This window comes from Solanum tuberosum, unplaced genomic scaffold (genome assembly GCF_000226075.1).
Source record: "Solanum tuberosum cultivar DM 1-3 516 R44 unplaced genomic scaffold, SolTub_3.0 scf00032, whole genome shotgun sequence".
Classification (NCBI taxonomy): Eukaryota; Viridiplantae; Streptophyta; class Magnoliopsida; order Solanales; family Solanaceae; genus Solanum; species Solanum tuberosum.
In genome coordinates this window covers 2,636,969-2,659,932 of record NW_006238958.1, presented here as the reverse complement: position 1 = coordinate 2,659,932, position 22,964 = coordinate 2,636,969, and the positions used below count along the sequence as shown (strand labels likewise).

At 35.1% G+C, this 22,964-nt stretch overlaps 2 protein-coding genes across 2 annotated transcripts; both read left to right on the top strand.

The window, feature by feature from the left end:
• The first annotated feature begins 7,949 nt into the window (after nucleotides 1–7,949).
• On the top strand, nucleotides 7,950–13,725 carry LOC102593860 (uncharacterized aarF domain-containing protein kinase At1g79600, chloroplastic). The gene is made up of 7 exons (XM_006342147.2): nucleotides 7,950–8,433; nucleotides 8,520–8,747; nucleotides 10,587–10,922; nucleotides 11,091–11,646; nucleotides 11,796–11,982; nucleotides 12,082–12,448; nucleotides 13,336–13,725. The coding sequence occupies exons 1-7, from the start codon at nucleotides 8,086–8,088 to the stop codon at nucleotides 13,456–13,458; spliced, it is 2,145 nt and encodes a 714-aa protein (XP_006342209.1). The 5' UTR covers nucleotides 7,950–8,085; the 3' UTR covers nucleotides 13,459–13,725.
• A 781-nt stretch (nucleotides 13,726–14,506) lies between these two features.
• Nucleotides 14,507–22,344, top strand: LOC102593542 (myosin-9). The gene is made up of 3 exons (XM_006342146.2): nucleotides 14,507–15,803; nucleotides 18,288–18,974; nucleotides 21,105–22,344. The coding sequence occupies exons 1-3, from the start codon at nucleotides 14,739–14,741 to the stop codon at nucleotides 21,687–21,689; spliced, it is 2,337 nt and encodes a 778-aa protein (XP_006342208.1). The 5' UTR covers nucleotides 14,507–14,738; the 3' UTR covers nucleotides 21,690–22,344.
• The last annotated feature ends 620 nt before the right edge of the window (nucleotides 22,345–22,964 follow it).

Sequence of the window (22,964 nt, the reverse complement as noted above, 5' to 3'; positions counted from 1 at the left end):
TAAGAATGAAGATTTGATCTTGTAGTTGATTTGGATAAACGAATGACTGAGATTAAAGGATGGGGCTTTTGAGAACTGAATTGAATCAGATAGGCTATAATTGAAAAGTGTTGAAAGGCTATATAATTAAAATAAGCAAATGGCCATAATTGACATGAAATTGAATATAAAATAGAATTGAATAGGAAGAGGGCTATGGATTAAACAAATTGAACAAAAGAGGTTATGATTTAAATGATTTAAGGGGAAATTCAAGAAATGTTATTCAATTAATAAAATATTACATATATTAAAGTATTTTCGTATAAATTAAACACACCTAAATTTAAAAATATTTAAATAAAGTAGTTATTTTGAGTCTAACTATCAATAAATATAATAATTTAATAATAATAAAAATAAATTTTTAAATCAGCGATACTATAATATATAATTTTAGACAAAATCGATTAAGATTTTAAACTCGTAATATATTTTAAAAATACGTATTTAATCGAATAAGTCAATCAAAATTGGGTGTCAATAATATATATATATATATACCTCCTAATTATATAAATTTAATTTTATCGATCAACAGAAGTTTATTAATATCAAAGTTAATATATAAATCTCCTTAGATCAACGATATTTCTTTAATTGATAATATATTTCATATCTAAAATTAATATATAAGATTTGATTTGTTAAACTACTCGACGAGTATATAATCAACATATTTTATACTCTGATGAATTATCTTTTACATGTCATTGCCTACGGTATGATCACTACACTTGACATTCATTCAAGATCGAACGTAAAAATTTTGATAGATCTTGCTTTGTATAGTACTTTACAATGTTTTATTGCCTATTTCATAAAATGAAAATTTAGTACTATGCACAATAGCAAAATTATGATTAATAGGAATATTTTAAACAAACCGACCTCCGGATATCACTTTTATTAAAAGTAATTAGATTAAATAAAAAATATCGACCTCATGAGGTCGGTATCACACTAAATTGTAAGATAAATAAAAAGTAGTCATGTTAATTAAATAATACTGACATAAGAAAGTCGGTATTTTATATTAATTTATTTTTGAACTTATATAAACCGTCATCCGGTGGACGATTTATTTAAAGTTAATTGAAAATATTAATTTATTAATTTTCTGGAAGTCACTATATAAATATTTTAATGAAAATTAATTTAATTACATACTGTTTAATTTTACTGACTTTAGGAAGTCGGTATTATAATTTTTTATTTTATTTTACACAAAATTGTCCTCTGAAAGACGATTTAAATAAAATTAATTCAAATATTTCTCAATTTTTTTATATTTAATTGAGAAAAAATAAAATATTTTTATTTATTGATTTATTTAATACCGATATCAAGAGGTTAGTTTTTATTGTAATTCATTTTTTCCGGGAAAAATTCCGACCTCCAGAGGTCGGTAATTGATTTTTCCACTTTATTTTTCATAAAAATTGACTCCTTGTAGTCGGTTTTCTAAAGTTTTTTTAGTTTTTTTATTTTTTATTCTTTTTAACAATACCGACCTCTGGAGGTCGGAAATTACCGACTTCTATTTAAGGTCAGTAATTTTTAGGTTGGTATTCACTGTTTTTAGTAATGATTTATGGGTTATGAGTTTGCCACTTGACTCATAGTTGGTTGTAGTTACTGAATCTGCAATTAAATACTTGTACATTTTATTGAATTTCTTGTTTAAGCAAAAGCTATTGGGTCAACTCAAGGACTCAAAGATACTTCTCATCTCAAGATTGTTCGACTTATAATGTTCATGCGGAATTATGGGCATTAACAACTCAACTCATGGACTTCATGGGTAATAGGTAATAGTCCCATGATTAGGATTATAATCTCGGAAGGGTTAGGAACTCGATACTCAAGACTTAGAACTTGAAAATACTACTCCTTTCAAAGATACTAAACTGATGGAATTTATGCGGAAGTTATGGGGATGAACAACTTGACTCTAGGGTCAAAATACCAATAAGGAACTCAGGTATACGACTCTTCTCATTCTATGAATTACTTTCTCAAAACTTAGTTCAAATCGATAGTTGATCTCAAGGATTCACAATTGAACTCAAAAGCTTTCTTGAACTCTACATTTAACCCTCTCTTGAATGTTTATAAATTCAAGAGTTATACTTCATGGTATAAAGGATCTTGTAATGATGAAATAGACTCATGAATACATTCTCCTCACTCGTACTCACTTGCTCGAGTCTTGAAACAAGTTATTAGAAATTGTAGAAGACTCCTCAAAAGGACTTAAAGGACTTTCTTAGAATGTTCGAAAGAATTCTCAAAAACTTAACTCTTAACTATACCTTGAATGTGATTTATGAATTCAAGGTTGTGATTTGTGATAGGAAAGGTCTCGTGATGTTTAGGAATGATTTTAGATAGCTAAATATGAGAAAAGATTGAAAATCAATATTTGAGAGTGGGTCCGCGATGCGGAGAGGCTTTTAAAATTTGGTTTCGAAAACATCTTTTGAGGCAGAACACGTCGTGTAAGCTCCGCGACGCGAAACAGAAATTCCCAAATTTGGGGAGTGGCTGCGCAGCGCGGAGGGGGTTCCAAATTTTGACCGACGAAATTTCTTCATTTTCTAACCCCAATTCGCCTAAATTTGATTCTTTTTCTCAATCTCTCTTTAGATTTAGATACCCAGCACATGTACACTAGAATCTAACTCTAACCCCTCTATATACCGACACATTAACCTCAAGAACTCCTTAATCTCAGCCCAATTCAAGAACGAAAGCAAATTCATGAATACATAACAAGAACATCAAAGCTTCAACTTTTAGAACGAATTTAAAGATGAAATTAACATGATTGGCGTGTGGGTGAACAAACCCAACACTATGGAAGTTTACATACCTGAAGGAACCATCTTCTTGAAGGAAAAATCTTGAAAGATGAACCTTAGCCTTAGCATTTCTTGAATTTCTTGAGCGAAGAATCTTTCGAGTGAATGAGAGGGTTTTGATTTGTGAAAACTGATTTTCTATTCGTTTAAGGCAATTTAGATGACCTCCTAAGGGTTTTTAGGACTAAAATACCCTTAAAGAAATAAATAAAACTAGCTAGGAGTCGGAAAGATCTTTCACTAGGCAGTGAGGTCCGTGTTGGCTCCGCGTCACGGAGCTGCTGCCATGTTTGCGCGACGTTAGTAAATCCGTCATAACTTTTTACTTAGAGCTCGAAATTGAGAAAACTTGGTGGCGTTGGAAAGAGGACTCGAAGGGCTTTTTATCTTGTAGCTCACCTAACTCATCTTGTGCTAGGAGTTATGGTCGTTTGAAGTTGATCCAAAACTTAAGAAAAACTTGGAATGACTTGAATGCTTTTCTCTTAGGTTCTTCTTGGAACTCAAGGTGCAACATCGAGTAACCTTAATACTCAAGAAATTTTAAATTCCTTGCAAAAATCTCACTCACTATGAAGAACAGTTCGAGTCTTAGCTCAAAAAATTTATGGGTGTTACACATTTCCACATTTATAGCTCTTTTTTAGGAATTACCCAAATTTCTCGATTTTCGTGTGTATTAACCCATGGATCTAGCACCCCGGAGTACCCATTGTTTTTTTAAAAAAAAAACTTTATGAGGACATCCGTAATGAGTTGAGAAACCACCACGTATACTCACACCATTTTTAACAGATATTTCCGCATTTACAGTCCTTTTTTGCGAATTACCCAAATTCCTCAACTTTTCGTGTGTATTAGCCCATGGTTCTGGTGCCTCATAATTCCCAAAAAATTTCTAAAAAAAAGTTTATGAAGACCTTCGTCATGAATTGGGGAACCACCACATATACTCATACCATTTTTAACGTATATTTTCGCATTTACAAACCCTTATTTAGCAATTACCCAAATTCCTCGAATTTTTGTGTGTATTAGCCCATGGATTTGGCACATCGGAGCACCTAAAAATAATTTCTAGTTTTTTTAATGAGGACCTCCGTAATGAGTTGGTGAACAACCACGTATACTCGTATAATTTTTAACGCCTATTTCTACATTTACAGACCCTTTTTTAGTAACTACCTAAATTCCTCTATTTTTTCGTGTGTATTAGCCCATGGATCTGGTGCCTTGTAGCACCCAAAATATTTTTCTAAAAAACTTTATGAGGACGTCTGTAATGAGTTAGAGAACCACCACATGTATTCACAACATTCTTAAGGCCTATTTCCGCATTTACAGGACCTTTTTTAGGAATTACCCAAATTCCTCGATTTTTCGTGTGTTAATCCATGGTTCTGGCGTCCTGAAGCACCCAAAAAATAATTCCGAAAAAACTTTATGAGAAACTCCGTAATGAGTTAGGAAACCACCGCGTATACTCACATCATTTTTAATGCCTATTTCCGCATTTACATGCCTTTTTTAGGAATAACCCAAATTTCTCGATTTTTCGTATGTATTAGCACATGGATCTTGCACCCCAAAGAACCCAAATATTATTTTTGAAAAAACTTTATGAGGACCTCTGTGAGGAGTCGGGGAACCACCGCGTATGCTCACACCATTTTTAACGCCTATTTCCGCATTTATAGGCCCTTATTTAGGAATTAGCCAAATTCCTCAATTTTTCGTATGTAGTAGCCCATGGATTTGATACCTCAGAGAACTCAAAAATAAAATTTGAAAAAACTTTGTAAGGACCTTGGGTAGGAATTACAAACCCTTATTTGTCATGTGTATTAGCCCATGAATCTGCCGCCCCAGAAAAAAATTCTAAAAAAACTTTATGAGGACTTCTGTAATGAGTTGGGGAACCACCATGTATTACTCACACCATTTTAACGTCCTTTTCCGCATTTACAACCTTTTTTCTAGGAATTACTCAAATTTCTCAATTTTTTGTGTGTATTAGACCATGAATCTGACGCGCCAAATCACCTAAAAAAAAATTCAGAAAAAATTTTATGAGGACCTCCGTACTTAGTTGAAGAGCCACGTATACTCACACAATTTTTTAACGCCTATTTCCTCCTTTACATACCCTTTTTTAGGAATTATCCAAATTTCTCGATTTTTCATGTGTATTAGCTTATGGATCTGGCGCCACGGAACACCCAAAATTTTATTCCAATTTTTTTTATGAGGACTTCCGTAATGAGTTGGGGAACCATCACGTATACTCACACCATTTTCTTACCCCCATTTCCGCATTTACAGGCCAATTTTTAGGAATTACCCAAATTTCTCAATTTTTCTTGTGTACTAGCCCATTGATCTTGCACCTCAGTTCACCCAAAAAAAGAATTCTGCAAAAACTTTATGAGGTATCTCGTAATGAGTTGAAAAATCACTACGTATACTCACACTATATTTTTAACTCCTATTTCCTCATGTACAGGTCTTTTTTTAAGAATTACCCAAATTTCTCGATTTTTCGTGACTATAAGCCCATAATTCTGGCGCGTCGGAGCACCCAAAAAAAATTTCTGAAAAAAATTTATGAGGACCTCCGTAATGAGTCGGGGAACTACCACATATACTCACACAATTTTTTTAACTCTTATTTCCGCATTTACATGCATTTATTTTAGGAATTACTCAAATTCCTTAATTTTTTGTTTGTATTAACCCATGGATCTGACGCCTCGTAGCATCAAACTTTTTTTTTCTGAAAAAACTTTATGAGAGCCTCCGTAATGAATTGTGCAACCACCACGTATACTCACACCATTTTTTTAACGCCTATTTCCGCATGAAAAATAATTAAGTGATTTTCTTAGTTTTTCTTTTGTGTTAGTCATTGAATTTTTTGGTGTTATTGTTTCACATTTTTTTAAAAACCTTTACCTGACTCTCAATAATGACTTTGTGGAACAATACGTATAAGTTCACCATGATTCACGTCACTTTTTTAGCATTTTGGAGCCACTCAATAGGAATTAAGTCATTTTCTCAATTTTTTGTATGTGTTAGTCAATGAATTTTCCAGTGATGTGATTTTCAAGCACTTTTTTTTTTCTAAATCCTTTACATGACCTTGGGAAAGAATACATATAGCATCATCATGATCCATACCATTGTTTTTAGTATTTAGGGTCACTTAACAAAAAATAGACGATTTTTGAATTTTTCGTAGTTGTTTGTCAATAGATTTTTTGCTAATATAATTTTCGATCACTTCTTTTTTCTAAATTTTTTACAAGACTCTCTATAATGACCCGGTAGATCCACACACTTTTTGTTTAAAAAAATGGAAAATTTTCAAAATGTCAATATTTTGACATTTAATTGGATCCCTTTGCCATGCTTTCAATATTTATCTAAAATGTAAATGTTTTAGTTTGTTATGTATCTTATTTATGTATTTTTTTATTTGTTTGATTTGCAAGAATACAGTTATTTAATAACAGAAATGAGAAAATCAAGGGAGATAATATTTTTTAAAAAGGAACATAAGAAATCTCCTTTCTCATTTGATTGGATCAATTTTCTTTTTATTATGTTTTCATCGTTATTGTATACCAATAATTTTTACATTTTATGTGCTCACTTTACCATTCAAATTAAATTTGATATTTAACTTTCATAGTGAAAAACTACAAATTGTATCACAATGATCAAAATTCTATAACAAGACTACCAAATATATTTTTTCTTTTATTCGTATTACAAAAATATTATTGATTGTATCCCAATATAATCTAATTATTACATATGAATATAATTTATGAAAGGATACAAGATTCTTGAAAAAAATAGCATACATGGTGAAAATAATACAATCTGTTGAGGAAGGATACAATATTCTTAAAAAAAAAAAAAAATTGACTATGAAGAAATAAATATACAAGATTTTGGGGAAAAAATAGCTGCATAGTGGAAATAATACAATCTATTGAGGAAGGATACAATATTAAAAAAAAAAATACGAATTGGCTGTGAAAAAAATAGGATACATCTATGCTTAAGAAATACAAATCCATTTGATATACCTATTTGAATGATTACAACCTAAAAAAGAAATATAATGTTCTTAATAAAAATATAAATGTTTAGTAAAAGAAAAACAATTGCCAAACAAAAATTAATATGAATACAATTTAACATTCTTCTCCGACTCTCTCTTTTTTCTTCTTCTTCTTCTTCTTCGTCTGCTATGTTCTTTTTTTCCGATTTTTTTCACCAAACCCAAATTCAAATCCATATTCACTAGTGCATATATTAGTAACCCTATAAGCAAAATTTAAAATTATTAAATATGAATGTAGAAAAAATCAAACAATATATGAATGCTAATGTAGATTAATACAATCTATTAAATCTCAAATATGAGAACAAAATCACAAAAAAAATGAACAGTGGTGTTTAAAAGACGAAAAATCTGAAATACATAAAAGAGGGGAATCTCATAAAATACTTGGTGAATATGAAAACAATAGAACAATATTGTTTAAAGACGAATAATTCAAAAATACAAAATACTTGGTGAATATGAAAACAAAATAACAAGAAATCTCACAAAAATCTTTTGAATTAATTGTGAAATTTCTTGAACAAAGTGTATGAAATTGGAAGAGTTGATTTTCTTGAACAAGAAAATGAGATAACAATGATGAAAAAAAGGAAGAGAGAGAAATGCGCGATTCGGGGTAAAACCTAGACAAAGGGATAAGTGGGTAATGATGATAATTTTGTTTACCAAATAATAGAGTAAAAAAACAGGTTTAATTTGCGCATGATTTTATTTTCTAAAATATCAAACTATTTTTAATAATATTTTAAAATATAAATATTTTTAATAATTATGTTAGAAATAGTGACTAATTTGTAAATTTCCCTAAAAATAATCAATCCAAATCAAACTCGTGCCTCTCCCATTTTTGTTTCATTATTTGCGTACAAAGGGCAGCCACGTAACAGGGAATGGTGGAAAAATAATATGGGCCAGATAATAATGGAATTATTGAGAAATTATGCAATATTGGCAAGGTGATTCATTCGTTGTTGCTCCACCTGTACTTCCTACCCTTTCCATACAATTAGTTTCTCCACCGGCAGCGTCTGTCAGACTGTCACGATGAGTTCTTCCGTGGCATCGTTCACGGCCAATCATCATATTATGCTGCTTTCCTGCGCCGATGCGGTTCGGCTTTCAGGAGCGAATAGCTCCGGCGGACGGAGAGTTAAGTTAAGACTAACTCCTCCTCGAGCAGCTCTGGTGGAGGCGAGGCCTCAGCAAGTACCAGCAATTAGAGATGTAGCCGGGAACAGTAATGTTACTAGGCAAACCCTTCAAGTTGGTCCATCTAGCAGAGATCGAGCCGACGATATGCAATCTGAAGCCAGAGCTATGACACGTGCTGCAGATGCTTCTGTTTATAGCCCTGATTTGTTATCCAACAAGTATGGCTCTCGCCCAATTAAGGTAAATCACTAAATAACGAACTTAAATTGATTTCGCTTCAGACTAGAAATTTAGATGCAAGTCCAATTTGTTTGATTGCTTCGTAGGTACTGAGAAGAGCTCTTCAAATATTCAATGGACTTGGTTCATTCGCCCTAAAAGTATGGCTTGACCAGTTGAACGGGGAGCTTGATCGGAAAATGAGATTGCGTGCCATTGAACTTAGGCAGACTTTCACCAGATTGGGGCCTACATTTGTTAAAATTGGTCAGGGTTTATCCACTAGGCCTGATTTATGCCCACCCGAGTACCTTGAGGAGCTCTCGGAGCTGCAGGTATTTTCTCCCTGCCTGCTTCTTTCCTGTATAGTGAATGCGTGTCCTAATATTTTCCTTGTGGAATTTCCGTGAATTTCCATTACAAACATAATTTTGGCTTAGTTAGTATAGTTCACTGTGTGCTGGGAAATGAGTGAGCTAGGTTGGATTTGGGTGGGTTATGAATGGGCTGAGCAAAAATGGGTTAAATAAAACCAACAGGCCCATATTTAATGCGAGCTGAAAACTGGTAGATTGATGGAAAGAATCAAACCACATATTCTTGTAATATTTCGCAAAAACCATTTCATGCATTAGAATCCATGTTTTTCTATTTGACCATTTTCCGCATCTTTTGTGATGCTTTGCAACGTCGATTCTTCCTGGATAGTTTTTGGTTCCTTTTTGCTTCTTTTTCTCTTGTTTAGGGTCTAATTCCCTCAAGACACTCCTACGTATCAAAACATATGAATATTACAATCTATAGAGTTAACACTAATAAGACACGATAATAAAAATACTAAATGTGAGGCAAAGAATGTATGCATTTTTGCCCAAACATCAGTATACCGAGGAAATGATCAAAATGGTCCTTCATGTATAGGGGTTGGATTATGTTGATCCTTAATATATATCACTTGATAGAAATAGTCCTTAATGTATGTAAAATGGGTATCATTTTGGTCCTAAGCCCTAAATTTAACTTTTCTCTGTCAAAAACTAACGTCAATTTCTCAAGCTCATCCCTGTCTTCTCCTTGATTGCTGCCTCCCTTTCTACTTCTCTCTTAACTGCCATCGTAATAGATTCTTTTTAAAAAACTTCTCTTTTCATTTTTGAACTATCTTTTGTGTAGTGTTCATTGATTCTTAAAATAGATGAAAATTTATTTTTTTCCACCTATTTGTAAAAGTTCATATCTATCGAAAATTATTTGAAATTTGACTCCTTGTAGACGTCTAACAACCAACAGTTACCTCAATGAGCATGAATAAAGATTAAGTCTTCTACAAGCCCCTCCTATCACAATGAGTATTGAATTTTTCTAAAGGAAGATGAAGAGTTGACGAGTGAAAAAAATAGCAAAAATTCTCCATTATTTGTTACTGATAATTTGTAATCTCTTTTGAATGAATTAGATGATTTTTGGATTGGATGAACTAATTGGTTAATTCAATGAAACATGAAATTAATAGGTGAGCTTTGTTTTTGCCCTTTCACCTAGTCCAAATGAATTTCAGTTTCAGTTGACCCAGAAGCTAGAAATTACTTAAAAGAAGGAGAAAAAAAATGTTTTTTTTAGGCTGCAACAGTTATGGGTGAGTTGGAATAAGCATCAATATATGAGGTGGACTGGAATTCACTATATGATAGAACATCTACGGAAGAACCAGAGAAGGGGCGGGCAGGAGAAGAGAGAGATGAGTTTGGGAGGGAGGCGTCAATTTTTTAACAGGGAAAAGTTAAAGTTAGGGCTTAGGACCAAAATGATACCCATTTTACATACATTAAGGACTATTTCTATCAAGTGATATATATTAAGGATCAACATAATCCAACCCCTATACATGAAGGATCATTTTGATCATTTTCTCTCGGTATACTACTTGTATATGGCCAAGTTGGCCTTGTTATTATCAATGGAATCTTTTATTTGATTGAAAAGCAAAATGAAAGGTGGAAATATACTAGGCTAATCACTATTTATCGCTTACCTTACTTTTTCTTTGTATCTCAGGTTCATTGACTTTCTACTGAAAACCTTGAGATATAACTTGTTATCAGCTTGTAATGTTTCTAACTGAAATACAACCTTTGATTGCCCAAATAAACTTGACCTTTTTAACTACTGAGCAGGATGCTTTGCCAACATTTCCAGATGCACAAGCATTTTCATGCATTGAGAGAGAGTTGGGTCGTCCTCTTGAAACTGTCTACTCATCTATATCTCCATCACCTATTGCTGCAGCCAGTCTTGGTCAAGTTTATAAAGCTCAACTTAAGTACTCGGGCCAGGTCGTTGCTGTGAAGGTGCAACGGCCAGGTATTGAAGAAGCAATAGGATTAGACTTCTACCTAATAAGGGGAGTAGGCATCCTGATTAATAAATATGTTGACATAATTTCAAGTGACATTGTTGCTCTTATTGATGAATTTGCTCGCAGAGTTTATCAAGAGCTCAACTATGTGCAGGTTAGTTTTTGAAACACTCTTAGATAATTCTTTAAATGGATGCATATTGGATGATTTAACTTTATATATCTGGAGTCAAGGTAGTGTTGAAGAAGAAGAGCTGCTGAGTTGATAAACTTCTACAACATTCCTCTGGGTTTGAATGTTAATTTTGACAGGTTAATGCAGGAAGGGCAGAATGCAAGGAGATTTAAAAAGTTGTACGCTGACAAAGAAGATGTTCTTGTTCCCGATATTTTTTGGGACTACACAAGTGGGAAGGTATTAACAATGGAGTGGGTTGAAGGTGTCAAGTTGAACGAGCAAGAAGCTATTGAGAGGCAAGGGCTAAAGGTTTTGGATCTGGTAAATACGGGCATCCAATGCAGTCTCAGACAGCTGCTCGAGTATGGTTATTTTCATGCTGATCCTCATCCTGGGAACCTTTTGGCAACACCTGAGGGGAAGCTTGCTTTTCTTGATTTTGGGATGATGAGTGAAACTCCTGAAGAAGCAAGATTTGCTATTATTGGTCATGTTGTTCACATGGTCAATCGGGATTATGAAGCGATGGCTCGTGACTACTATGCTTTAGACTTTTTGTCTCCCAATGTGGATGTTTCTCCAATTGTACCAGCACTGCGAGACTTCTTCGATGATGCACTTAATTCAACAGTAAGCGAGCTTAACTTCAAAACACTTGTAGATGGTCTGGGTGCTGTGTTATATCAATATCCCTTTAATGGTGAGTTGCTAGTCTTGCAATCAAATGTATGCTGATCAATATTTGAAATGCTTAATGGATAAACTTTAACAAGATATTGTTGCAAATAATAAGTCAATTGTTTGTATCATGCCTGACATTGCTGCTTTGGCTGTTTGAAATTCATGCAGTTCCGGCTTATTACGCATTGATTTTGAGATCTCTCACTGTTTTAGAAGGTTTAGCATTATATGCTGATCCTAAGTTTAAAGTGCTGGCTGCTTCATATCCATATTTCGCTAAAAGGCTTCTTACAGATCCTAATCCATATCTGAGAGATGCTCTCATTGAGTTACTTTTCAAGGATGGGAAATTCAGGCAGGCTTCACTTTTCCCTTTTTTGCTCCTTAACTAAACTTAGTTCATTCTTCTGATGCGCTGCTAACAACGTGAAGCTCTTACTCTTGGTTATTACAGGTGGAGTAGACTTGAAAACTTGCTTGTCCAGGGAAAGAAAGACAGGGACTTTTCTGCAAAAGATGCGTTGCAACCTGTCCTGAAGTTGTTGTTGGGTCCAGATGGTAAAGAATTAAGGGATTTGGTTATCAAAGAGGCAATCCGTGTCAGTGAAGCTATTATTCTGGGTTCAGCTATTGAATCATTTAATTCTGTTCCTGGTCCCATGAGGACTTTTGTTTTCAATGGAAATGCAAGTGGTCCCTTTACAATAAGTGCTGCTGAGCAACAGAGCTTAATGGAACTTAGGGCACAGGTAATCAAGATATGGGGACTATTGCAATCCTCAGAGAATTTTGATCCGAATCTTTTGCAACCAATTTTGCAGGTTAGAAGCACTCTCTTTCCATGTAATGTAATTTTGATAGTTGGATTCAAGTGGTTCATGTAAGGATGGAATGGGGCGGTTCAAGGCGGGGTGGGTTGAGCTTAACCTGCAAATTCTTTAATCCGCCCCCCGCATAACAACTTTTTTCATTTTCAACCCACCCCGCCCCGCATAGACCTGCCCTGCATGAACCCGCCCCGCGGTGTATTAATTTATTGGATAATGACTTAAAATTTTATTTTTTGGAGGTTAATTAAGAAACATGTAAGAAATTGTATTATTTTTTATTGAACCATTTTCATATTCTATTTTGAATATTTTAGTAGCTTTAAAGAAATTAGCTTAATATATAATGTTTTATCACGAATCACATATACCCACAACCCGACCCGCATTAGTTTTTAAAAAATCCACTTCAATCCGCCCCACACAACCTTAAAACCACCCCGCCTCGCCCCATTGCCATCCCTACGTTCATATGTTCTTAGCTGAATGATGCAAAGATGGTTTCACACATATAAATGATATATATACCCATAATTATACATGGATAATATGTGTGTGAATCTTTTGTTTTGAAATGCACTTGCCCATTGTTCTTCATTTAGTTTGGGAGGGTGGGAAAAGGCTTTGTTGGTAAAGCATGATGCTTACTAGTGTTATATACCATAGTAATTGCATTGATGTGTTATTCAGCATTTGATGTTTTCGCCATATTCAAGCTTCTAAGTTGGTGTTCGGTTCAGAACACTGAAAACTGTTTTTTTTTCAAGTTGCAAAATTTCACCAAAAATGTGTTCCAACCGAACTCCATTGAAGAAGGGTTTTGTATTTTCTGAAGATAAGAGTTTGTCCTTGCTGCTAATTGTTAAACCATACTTGAGCAGGTACTTCAAGAACCAGAAGCACGCAGTATTGGAGGGCGTGTAGTTGGTGGAATATCTCAACGTCTTGCAGCGCGCTTACTGCAACAAGTTCTTCGTGCACCTGAAACAACTGCTGCTGCATAATTGTTTGTCTTGAACTTTAATATAATGTAACTGTCCATAAGCATACTTTAGCCTGTCAAAGGAAGGTCATATAGAATATAACTCACATCAGATACAACAATCAATAATTCAAGGCAATTGGCTTTTAATTTCCTAAGTTGGGTTATATAAAATTTAAATGTGCTCGAGTTGCTGACCGGCAAGGAAGATGTCTAGCACTCAGACTAACTTATAGAAAAATCTCATACATTTGGGGCTTAATTACATTCACTCTCGGAAGTTTCCCAATTACAAAAGTCTTGGGATTTTTCATTGTTCTTGGATACATTCTTTGGTTGGTTGTCTAATACATTACTTTTTTTTTTACCCTCCCTAGGAGCTCCCACCCCTTTTTGCTCCCTTGGTGACTCGAACTCGCAATCTTTGGGTTGGAAGTGAGGGGTAGCAACTCCCTCTTGTCTGAGAGGTGGGAGAGATATATCTTAGAGGAATAAGTATGTATCTAAGAGGGGATTTTTGTAATTTTTTAAAATGACAGGTAATTTTAGAGATTATGATATTTTAAGTTATGTATTTATGTAATTTTTATCAGATTTTTGTAATTATATAGATAAGACAAATGAAAAGTGACAGAGCTAGATAATAAAAAGTAAAAAAAAAAGAAAAAAGAAAAGAAGCGAAATAGGTTACTTGCCAAAAATTAATTTTAATCTCTCCTCGAAGCTATGAAAATGCAAAGAGAAAATATGAAGAGTGCTACGTTATAAATTCATGTATGAAATATAGATATATAGCTAGAGAACTCTATATAGCTATTGCAAAGATAAAACCACAATTTAGCAACACAAAAGCTTGTTAACAAAAGATAATTAAGCCTGCGTTTTTTCTAGGACTCTTTAAAAAATATTGTCAACCAAATTAGAGGAAAAAAATAATTTGATCATTTTTGTATATATGGGTTTTGAAAATAAAATCCTTTATTGATTAACTTATAAGTTAGCCTAAAATGAGGAAAATAAGCTTCATATCATAAATCAATTAAGTAGTAGGTATGGTTTTAATAACTCGAGTTTAATTTATTCGTAAATCTCTTTTCGGACACATTTTTTTTAAAATTAAAGGGTTCATTTCCATAACAAAATGGGAAGGCATGACCCAAAGATAACTGATTTTGATGAAAAATAAGCAGATGAAGGTGAGATTCATAAAGATATAAAAGTACTCTTTGGAGATCTAAAAGGGATCAAAGCTCAATTTTTGTAGGGAGGAATTGCGGGCGACAGAGTAAGAAGAAGACGGCCATGACTAAAGAAGACTGTATGGAGAAAGACGAAATGGATTCGCTGTTTGAGGGAATGGTTCTCTTCAATCCGAGTGCAGATGTCGGACATCATGCCCAATTATCCACCATAGCTGATGCGGATGCGGATGCGGATGCATCCACTTCTTCCCCATCGCAGGTATCTAATGAACCCCTTGATGAGAACCTTTTCTCGGATCTCACTCTCATGACTCCCTCTCAATCCCTACTGCTTGATGAAGAAGAAGATGAAACTCAACCTCCATCTGATCTGCCGTTGGTATCTCGGCAAAATTCCAGTAGGAGAAGAAAAAAAGCTGGATTAAGGATAGGATATGGCAGAGATAGAGATTATGCTGACCATCGGCCACAATCGTCCCATACCCACCTCAACTCTCACTCTGACATAAGCTCCGTTCTTGCTGCTATTCAAGATAAAGAAGCAAACCAAGAACAAAAATTTGAACAGGAAGCTGAGGAGTCGAGGGATGAAGAAAAGAACATCTCTTCTATCACCACAGCCAAAGAGCAGGATTCCTCAACAGAAAAGCTTAACAATGGCACTGACTCTCTCAACTACCCTAATAAAAAGCTTAATTTGTCCTCGGCTACTCCTATTTCATCTACACTTGATGACGACGAATACATGGATGCTGGTCATCTAAATGTTATAGCAAACCCAGTGGAGTTGAAATTCGATCAAATCAGAGCCACCATTGCAGACAAGCTTAAGTTGGCCCAGGAGGCGGTAATCTCCGTCTCTGCACTGCGGAAAGAATCTATCCGAAGGAGAAGAGAAGCTGTCGAAGAATTCAATGGGGCATCTACCCGCCATAGGGACTTGGAGAAGAAGCTGGATGAAGCTTGTGAAGCAGAGGATTTTGAGACCGCTGAAAGGGTCAGTGAGAATCTTGCTTCCGCGGAGAAGGAAAAGGAACAGTCGGTCATCCTCCTCAGAGATGCCGAGACATACTGTGATGTCATTGACACTAAGATGCAGGACGTTCTTGTGTCCCTTATTCAAGCTGAGGAGGAATGTGTTTATTTGCTACGAAGATTTTCAGAGGTGAGATATTGAATTGTATGCAGATTATAGATTCCTAAGGATGATGAACCTCTTTTGTTTTCCTCTCCTGGTGGTATAATCCTCTGTCTAAAAATGCTTGTGGAAATTTGTTTTAGCCAACATTTATATGAGCAATTTAGAGTTTTGCAATTAGTAATTCAACTACTCTTTAATCTCAGGCTAGTCCGGGATGGGCTTTTATAATCCTCTTTATCTTGTCTGCTTTATTTGGGTTTACTCCATTCCTTAAATCTCACATTTTATTCCTACACAGCAGTACAAATCTCTTGTAAAATTCATAGGATCTTTGGCAAACACGAAATCTAATGCAAGTCTAACAGCAACAATCAAGCCTCAATCTGAACTAATCAGTACCATCTATATGGATATCTTCTCTTTAAATTTGTTCTTTTCTGAGCTGAATCAATAAGAGTTTAAAGAGATTATAGGCCTTCTTAGACTTCCATTCATATAATTTTGGGGAACTTTCACATATAACCACTCAAAAATAGCCTAATTACTCTCCATAGCTATAGTTTGATAATTACAATTCGTAGCTACATGTTATAGGGAGGAGAGAGGCGAGTGAGACTGGGAGAGAGAGGAGAGAGGCGAGTGAGAGAGGGCAAAGAGTTGGAAAGAGGTGAATTGTATATGTATATCGGTTAGATAATTGTATATTATACATATGTATTTGTATATTCTGGCGAATTATACATATACAAATGTGGTCAGCCCATGTAAATAATGTATAATGTTAGTCGCAAGTGATAATTATAGCAAACTATAGCTATGATTAGTAATTAAGTAGTATAACTTTGCTTAACCGCGTAATTTTCCCTATAATTTTAGGGTTTTCTCCTTTCTAATCTCACATTTGTGACCGCTATGTCACATATTTGCGTTATGGCTTCTTCTTCTTTTTTCCTTTTAATAAGGAAAAAGGGATGTCCTAACTGACTGAACCAACAATATTTAATGTTAGTATTATATATTTGATGGGAATTCCTTTGTATATATTTAGAGTTTCGCTATGGTTCAGGAAAATGGGAGTGAGGGAACTCGTGCCTCCCAGAGGTTGCCAATTCGGTGGAATTGCATGGCATAGGATTTTTCCGAAAGATTGTTTCTTCTTTTTTTTGTGCTGCTTGAATTTGGATATTCAGGTGAATTTACATGTATCTCTGTTTAAACTGCTCAAACGGTTGCCTTGGTAGCAAAGTATTTCAGCTTCCCTTTTTGAACAAGTGATATATTTTAGCTTCTTCCATAAAGGGACTCCTTTGATCTAATTCTAGATTCCTTATCTGTGACGTGTTGTAATCCTCTTGATAAATACGGCATGTGTCATAATTAATTCAGCCTTGTAAAGGCTTCTCCTCCACTCCGTAAAATCTAGATTTCAAAATCTCTTTTCACCCAAAAGGACCTCATCTAAGGTTATTCTGTAAGACTTTATCCCTCAAAACCGGTTGCACACATTTTCTCTATATCACCGAGATAAAAATGATGTTTGCTTGTTGATATTAGAAGTGGCCAATCAAGATGAGATCTAAGTGCCGGTTTGGATTAACTTATTTTTAGTTGTTTTTGACTTTTACTGTTTTTTAGTTTTAGAGATGTTTGGAAAGGATATAATGTGCTTTTAACCACCCACTTTTAGGCCAAAAAAGTTAAAAATAAGTCAAAAAGTCAAAAGTAAGATACCGTCTAGTTATGACTTTTAACTTTTGACTTATAAGTTACTTTTTATAAGCCCATCCAAACATGCCTTTCCATTTAAAGGATCGTGAAGCAGAATATCTTGCACACCAAAGTAAGAGGATGCTTTTGGCTTCTAAGTTCCTTTTCTATTAAAGGAAAATACCAAAAAAATGTTTTTAAGCACTTACTATTAGGCCAAAAAAGTATAAAAATAAGCTAAAATCGAAAAGTTGGATATTCCCAACTTATTGACTTTCAGCTTTTAGCTTATAAGTTACTTTTAGAAGCCAATCCATCCAAACACCCCCTAAGTTATCATAGTGTTCATTACTTCAGAAGTGGAGCCAAGTGGAGGAAGTTAAGGAGAACTTGAGTATGATGATCCGAGATCATGTAGGACAGAAACGTGTAAACTGTCTATTCTAGCTAAGGTAATGCTACTTACCGGCAGCCAGAGTCTGATACAATAAAGACCAATTTTATTTCTTCAGATGGACATGGACTTGCTAGTTAACATTCCGGCAGAATATATTTATGTGTTTCCGTCACTTCTCAAGTTGCGCATATAAATGCATTGTGTAAAATAGTTATTCCACTTGAATTTTTCAATAACTGTTCTTCTCGAGAAGGAAAACAGAAAACCTTTTCAACTACTGTATATCACATAAGTTTTACTGAATACTGGAACACATATTGCTGTTGGAAGCATTTCTTGTGTGTAAAGTATTTTCAGCTGATTTAGGTCAGGTTATTTGAAAATTTTAACTTGATTTTTTCCAGGAAGCTGCAAGTAATGCAGATTCAATCCTGATGGATGCAGAAACAATATCTTCAAAAGATGGTGCTGAGTGGCTTTCATCAGTTGAAGCCATAGAAGTCAGCAAATTTGAATTAGAAATTCAATCCCAACTAGTTCACGGAGCTAAATCTGTTTTGAATGAATCAATTGATCACTCAGTGGAGGATGATCGGAGGGAAATAGATGTTCTTTGCAAGAGAAAAGAAGTATTGGCAGAGGAACTGAGGGAACTGCTTGCCTTTGTGAAAGAGAAGGAAGCAGAAATTGCAGAAAATGATGCTCTCATTCAAAAAGTTGAGCATAGGATTGATGGGGTTGTCTCATGCTTTAAAGAGGTTCAAGAAAGTATATATAATAATTATGATAAATTGCAGTCACACCTTTCTGAGCTGATGGCTGAGAATGATGTTTTACTGAAAAGAAAGAAAGATATTGATAGTTACCTTTCTCAGCAAGAATCAAGAGGAGAAAAGATTAAGAATCTTTCCAGGATTTCTGCAGATGAAGCAAACGTGTATGAAGAAGTTGTTGGTCTTAGAAAGAGTCTGGCTGTGTTCATCTCGAAATCCAAGGCCTATAGACTGAACCTTGCCAAAAGTGAAGAAAGGATTTCAGAGGAGGTGCAAATTCTCAAGCAGGATTTTTTTGCTGCAAGAGCTTCACTTCAGGTCAGTTCTGCTTTTAGTATCTCTATTCAGGTTCTCCCAGAAGAGCAATATCTATGTCAAATAAGATACATGCACTCTTTTGCATTCTCACCTTAAAGTGAAAAGTATGTTGCTCGTGATATACTGGGCTTAAAGTACTTACAACTATAGTTACTCAAGACCGAGCTACTTTTTTTTTTTTGATGAAGTAGTTTCATTGATGACATTAAGAAGATGCAAGTAGAGCACAAAAGAGAACACAAAAAAAGACCTGAGTTAGGTCCATTGCATGGGAGGCTATTGTAAGACCAGGGAGCTGACAAAGTTCATAAAATTGTTGGGGAATTTACAGGCAACAGATTGTGCCAACTAAAAAGACTCATTAAGCACCTTGCCTTATAGAGTGATTGTTGTGGATACACCATCAAACATCCTCTGTTCCTTTCTGTCCACAATCACCAAAAGACGCTAGCAGGGATCATTCTCCGGATTTTCCTGATGGCTGTATTCGTTTTCCATGTGCTCCAGTTTCCAAAAGCCTCCTTAATACTCTCAGGCTGGACCTAGCTGAGTCCAAACAAAGAAGAACATGTTCCGCTCTGTAGCCACTCCCCAATGTAGAAATAAATGGCTCTAGGTTTCTGTACTTTTTTTTTTATTATTTATTTTCTTATGAAGTAATTGTCATTAAGAACAAAGGCATTAAAGAGATGCATAATTACAAAAATAGGCACAGAGTTAGTGCTAGAACAAAAACCCAAAAACAAAAATCTATGCTAGAATCAGGGAGCTATCAAAGGCCAAAAAATTGTCAACATTGTTTATAGGTTAAAGAAAGTGCCAACTGAGCATACTAGCCAGGCATCCGGCCTTAAGAGTGTGGTTTGGAGTTGAGACACCATCAAAGCATCTTCGATTTCTTTCATCCCAGACGCACCAAAAAATTACTGTTGGGATCATCTCCAGATCATTTTGATGGTTTTATCAACTCTCCAAAAAATCCAACTGACACAAGCTTCCTTGATGTTTAGTGACATAACCCAATGTAAACCAAAAATTGAGTAAAAGAAGTTACAAAGGTCAGTTGTGAGGGCAATGCAAAAATAGATGGCTGACATTTTCAGAACTTTGGTGGCACAAATAGAATCTATTTACCTGGGTTATGCCTCTTTTCTTGAGGTTGTCCTGAGTAAGGCAGACACCGTTAAGTGCTATCCAGCCAGGAGAAGCAGGAAACTTTAAGGGGTATCCTAATCTACCGCACATGCTTCCGTGGCCAATCCTCTAGAACACCATTTTGGGAGCGTATATGATCATATCCAGCTTTAATTGTGTATTTCCCTACTTAACAGTTTCCCCATCAGATTAGAGGTGAATCTAGGATTTCTAGAACATGGATGCACCACTAAAATATAAGGAAATAATGTATAAGAGGGACTTGATCCTCAGGGGTTGTTTGGTAGGGTGTATAAGAATAATGTTATGTTGTTGATCTCCCTTACATGAATCCAAATTGATTCTCGGTGATTGACACACCCCTCCTCACCCTCGTCTCCACAACCCTCTCCCAAACTTTCATAGTGTTGCTAAGCCACTTGATACCCTTATAATTGTTGCAACTCTCTGAATATCATCCTTGTTTTCATAGAACGGGATCATTGTACTCCAGCTTCATTCTTTGGGCATTTTTGGCGTCCTAAAAATAGCGTAAACAACTCAGTTAACCACTCCATACTTGTTGTGTCCACGCTCTTCCAAAATTCCACTGGAAACTCGTGGGTAAGTCTTTTTGGTTGCAAATAATAAATTTTCAGCATTAGTATTAAGAAGAATGGTATGTTGTGCATGGGACTTAATTGGTGACCATCAAGTATTGCATGTGAAATATTTGGGCTTCTTGGGATTTAATTGGTGACCATGAAATCACCAAATATTTTCTTGCACTCATTTAGATGCTACTGTGTGTAGCAACACTGCACAGGACTTGTATTATTTTGGTAACCAAACAGTTGAAGGTTGTGAGCATGATTATTGCCTTTCAGTTTAATAAAGGTCATTGTTTTTCATTTATTTTATGGGCAGTGCTTGGATAGTTTTTAGCATTTCTTCATTTTCTATTGCAGTAATATTACTCTGCATCTCCACTTGCAGGTGTTATCTTCAACTAAGTCAAGCATCCAGCAGGAAGTTGAATCCTGTAAGCAGCGCCTTCTTTTCATTGACAGGAGACTTCCGGAGTTGGAGGCAGAGAAGAAGGTTGCTGCTGCTACAAGAAATTTTAAAGAAGCAGCACGATTATCTGCAGAAGCTAAGGCCTTGTGCATTGAAAAGGAAGAAATACAGAGGAAAATGGACAGTACTGAGTCAGAGCTTAAGAAGCTTGAGGAAGAAATATGCCACACGATTGATAGGATGCAAGAAACTGAAGTGCAGATTTCATCGAAGGAAAAAGAGTTGGCTATGGCTAGATTCCAGAGGCTAATTCTAATTGCTAGAGAGGCTAGAGCTGAGAGATCAGCTGCTTTGGAGTTGGGTGATCATGAAGAAGCTGAATCTTTAATGGCAGAGGCTGATGCTGCGGAGGTTGAAGCAAGAAAACTTCAACCAATTTACAATTTCAATGAAGAAGCGATTGAAAATTTACCGGAAGTTTTCATATCAGCTGAGCTTGTATCCACGCTTGGTAACAAGCAATTGGCTGAGTTGGCTGCTTCTGCAAATATAGCGGCATCATGAATTATATGCTAACTTAACTAATGAAAGACTTTTGGCTTGGGTTTTACTGGCAGCTTTTCCTGACATGAATAAAGCATTTGTGAGGAACTTGTTGGTGATAATGACTTTCCTGAAAAGCACAAAAGACAAAAGACAAAAATGGCCTTCTTGGAGAGGGTGTGGGCGCTAGTGATTATAATTTATAGGGTGTTTAACTCCTTGGCAATAACTTGCTGAGGTGGAGACTACATGGCGTGCAACCAGATATGATGTGAAAGGTAATGTCTTTAGTATATAAAGGTCGAAGAAAGTTAAACAATAAGTTCACTTTGGGTACACTCTTTGTGTGTGTTTTTTGAGGCAACAAATCCGTGCAGATCTATGAAAAGTTGGAATTGGTTTGATCAACATTTTTTCGCTTCTTGATAGTATTGTATAATGCCTTAAGATGAACAACCATCATCACATTTCATGTTGTTTAAGAGAATGAAAAGTGTGAAATTTAAGACCAAAAAAACAATTGGATAGCATGCTTTTGTACCAATTCTGTAAAATGATTGTAAACCATCGAAAGGGCATATATTATGGGGGACAAACATAGTGGATGAAGTTTTTATAGCCACGGAAATGTTACAAGTGTTGTAGACATAAAGAGTCTGCAAACAATATTTGGTCAGGTGCAGCATTTTCTTTATTAATCTAACTTATGAGTCATTTTATACTTATTTCAAACGTTTCGCTTCATGAGTCATGGATAGGCAGTTTACTCTTCCTTATACGTGCTACTTCCTCATCTCATTATTTCTTTGTTGATTAGTGTCTAGAGATTGGGGTGGCAATTTCAGCCCATATTAATGAAATGAGTCCATTTTGCTCATATTTAATGACTTGGATCACTCATATTTTAATTGGTTAAATATGGGCTTCAAGCTATTTTAAGAGTCTCTGCAAATATGGTCAAAATGGGTTAAATACAGGTATCCATATTGACCCATAATAGATCACTTACTTTTCACTTCCACTCAAAATTCTTAATTGTGCTAAAGAATAAAAATAATAATTAATTTTCAAACTTAATTGAAAAAACATATTTTTTTGTTTGGTTGGAAGGGAGGGGCGCCTTGGGGGGTGGGGTAAATTTTATTTTATTTTTTGAAAAAACAGATTTATTTTTGTTTTTGGAAAACAAAAAAATATAGGGGTTGGTTGGTGGAAGGTGGGGAGGGGGTAAAATTATTTTTTGTTTTTGGAAAATTAAAAAAATTAGGGGTCGGTTGGTGGAAGGTGGGGGGTGGG